The sequence below is a fragment of the Trichoderma citrinoviride genome, assembly GCF_003025115.1.
Source record: "Trichoderma citrinoviride strain TUCIM 6016 unplaced genomic scaffold BBK36scaffold_258, whole genome shotgun sequence".
Lineage (NCBI taxonomy): Eukaryota > Fungi > Ascomycota > Sordariomycetes > Hypocreales > Hypocreaceae > Trichoderma > Trichoderma citrinoviride.
Genome location: NW_020194966.1, coordinates 1 through 1,668, shown reverse-complemented (window position 1 = coordinate 1,668; position 1,668 = coordinate 1). Strand labels below are relative to the sequence as shown.

Here is a 1,668-nt window from a genome sequence, read left to right as displayed (position 1 = left end):
GAACTGCTCTTCTTCGTCTCGACAGCTGCTCTGATCAATCCACGCCCTCACCCTCTGGACTCTCCAAAACCCTCGATCCCTCCGCCGCCATCATGGACCACGGCCCAAACCGCAGCTTCGTCGTCGCGTGCTCGCCATACAGCTACCGCGCCCCCAGCCCGCCCGTCATCGGCGTGCCAGTCAAGAGCCGCGACGACTCTCAGATCGTCCTCGAGCCCTTGCCCGGCCGCGTTCACCCGAGCCTGATCTCCAGAGAGAACCTCGCCATCATCACCGGCAACAGGCAGCAGGTCTCAGTCGACAACACTTGGCTGTGGAAGTACGAGCATCGCAGGGAGGCCCAGCGCATCCTCGACTACCTCTACCTGGGCCCTGCCAGCATCGTCCGCGACCACGACTTTCTGCGCCGGGAGGCCATCACCATGATTGTCGTCGTTCGCGACGGTCGGGCTCCCATGGTGCTCGGCAGCTTACAGAGGGCAGCGGCAACACTCGGCATTTCTGCTGGCTACATCGACATCAACCCCAATCACATACTGGCCGCCTTTTACGAGATTGTTTCCGTCATCAACAACCATCTGCTATCCAACCACTTTTGCAGAAAGGAGGTGGCAGACGGCTCTCGTGGGCTGGGCAAGGTTCTGGTCGTTTGCGATTCGGGCACTGACCGCGGCCCTCCCCTCGTGGCGGCATACATCATGGCCGTTTTCGGCCAGGACATCATGACGGCGCTTCAGTTTGTCAATATCCAGCGCTTCTGCTGCAACTTCACCGAGGATGCCAAGCGAGCCTTGTTGACGTGGGATGGCTTGCTGAAAGCTGGCGCCCTCGTGGCCATGCAATCTGCTCACGACGACACTCTTCTTTTCACTGACAAGGCTGCCTGTTACAAGACTAGCACCAAGCGCGCCATCGACGATTTGATGGAGGATGTTGATGAAAAGATGGGATGCGATGCCCTTGCTGACGGCGAGCGCTTCGAAGGCCGCGAGACTTTCGTGCCGTTCCAGGAAATCAGCTATTGACCAGAAAAGGGCTCACGCATGTCATGAAGGGTAATCGTGGTAGAAGGAATAAGGGGGTAGATGTCATGATAGGGCACGAGGTTGTTGGTATACACACACCATGGGCGTTATACGGAACAAAGGGTTATGTTTAGAGATACCAATTTGCTGCACACTTGGCCATCCGAGTTTACGGGCAGCTTGTTTTCGCAACGGAGGCACTGTATTTGTGTATATAGGATTAATGAAGAAAAAAAAAGAAAAAAAAGACCCTGAAAGTATTGCATGTCTAGATCCGTGTACAAGATGGATAAGGGCATGGCGTCTGCAAGGTAGATCACTTCGAAAAGGTGACTCGTCCCTTTGATAGACTCTGTCCATTCGCTGCCTATACGGTAATTTGAAGGACGAACATGCTTGGTTGAAGATCGTTGATATATAATGCATGTTCTGGATGCTTTCAACCCGACTGTGCCTCGTGAAGTGTGTTGAACACTTCGTCTGAACGCTGCCTCCCGCTGATTGACCCCTTGATGAACTGTAAAGGTGTGACGGAGAAGTATGCTCTGTCTGTCTTCTAATGTTCCTTTCCTTCAATCTCTGTCTTGTACCGTCAGGCCAACTAACAAAGTTTCTTCAATCTCGTGTTTGACCCCACCTCAAT

At 53.7% G+C, this 1,668-nt stretch overlaps 1 protein-coding gene across 1 annotated transcript; it reads left to right on the top strand.

Moving 5' to 3' along the window:
- Positions 1-1,281, top strand: BBK36DRAFT_1136763 (phosphatases II). The gene has a single exon (XM_024893093.1). It carries the CDS (start codon positions 93-95, stop codon positions 1,023-1,025), a length of 933 nt encoding a protein of 310 aa, XP_024744813.1. The 5' UTR covers positions 1-92; the 3' UTR covers positions 1,026-1,281.
- The last annotated feature ends 387 nt before the right edge of the window (positions 1,282-1,668 follow it).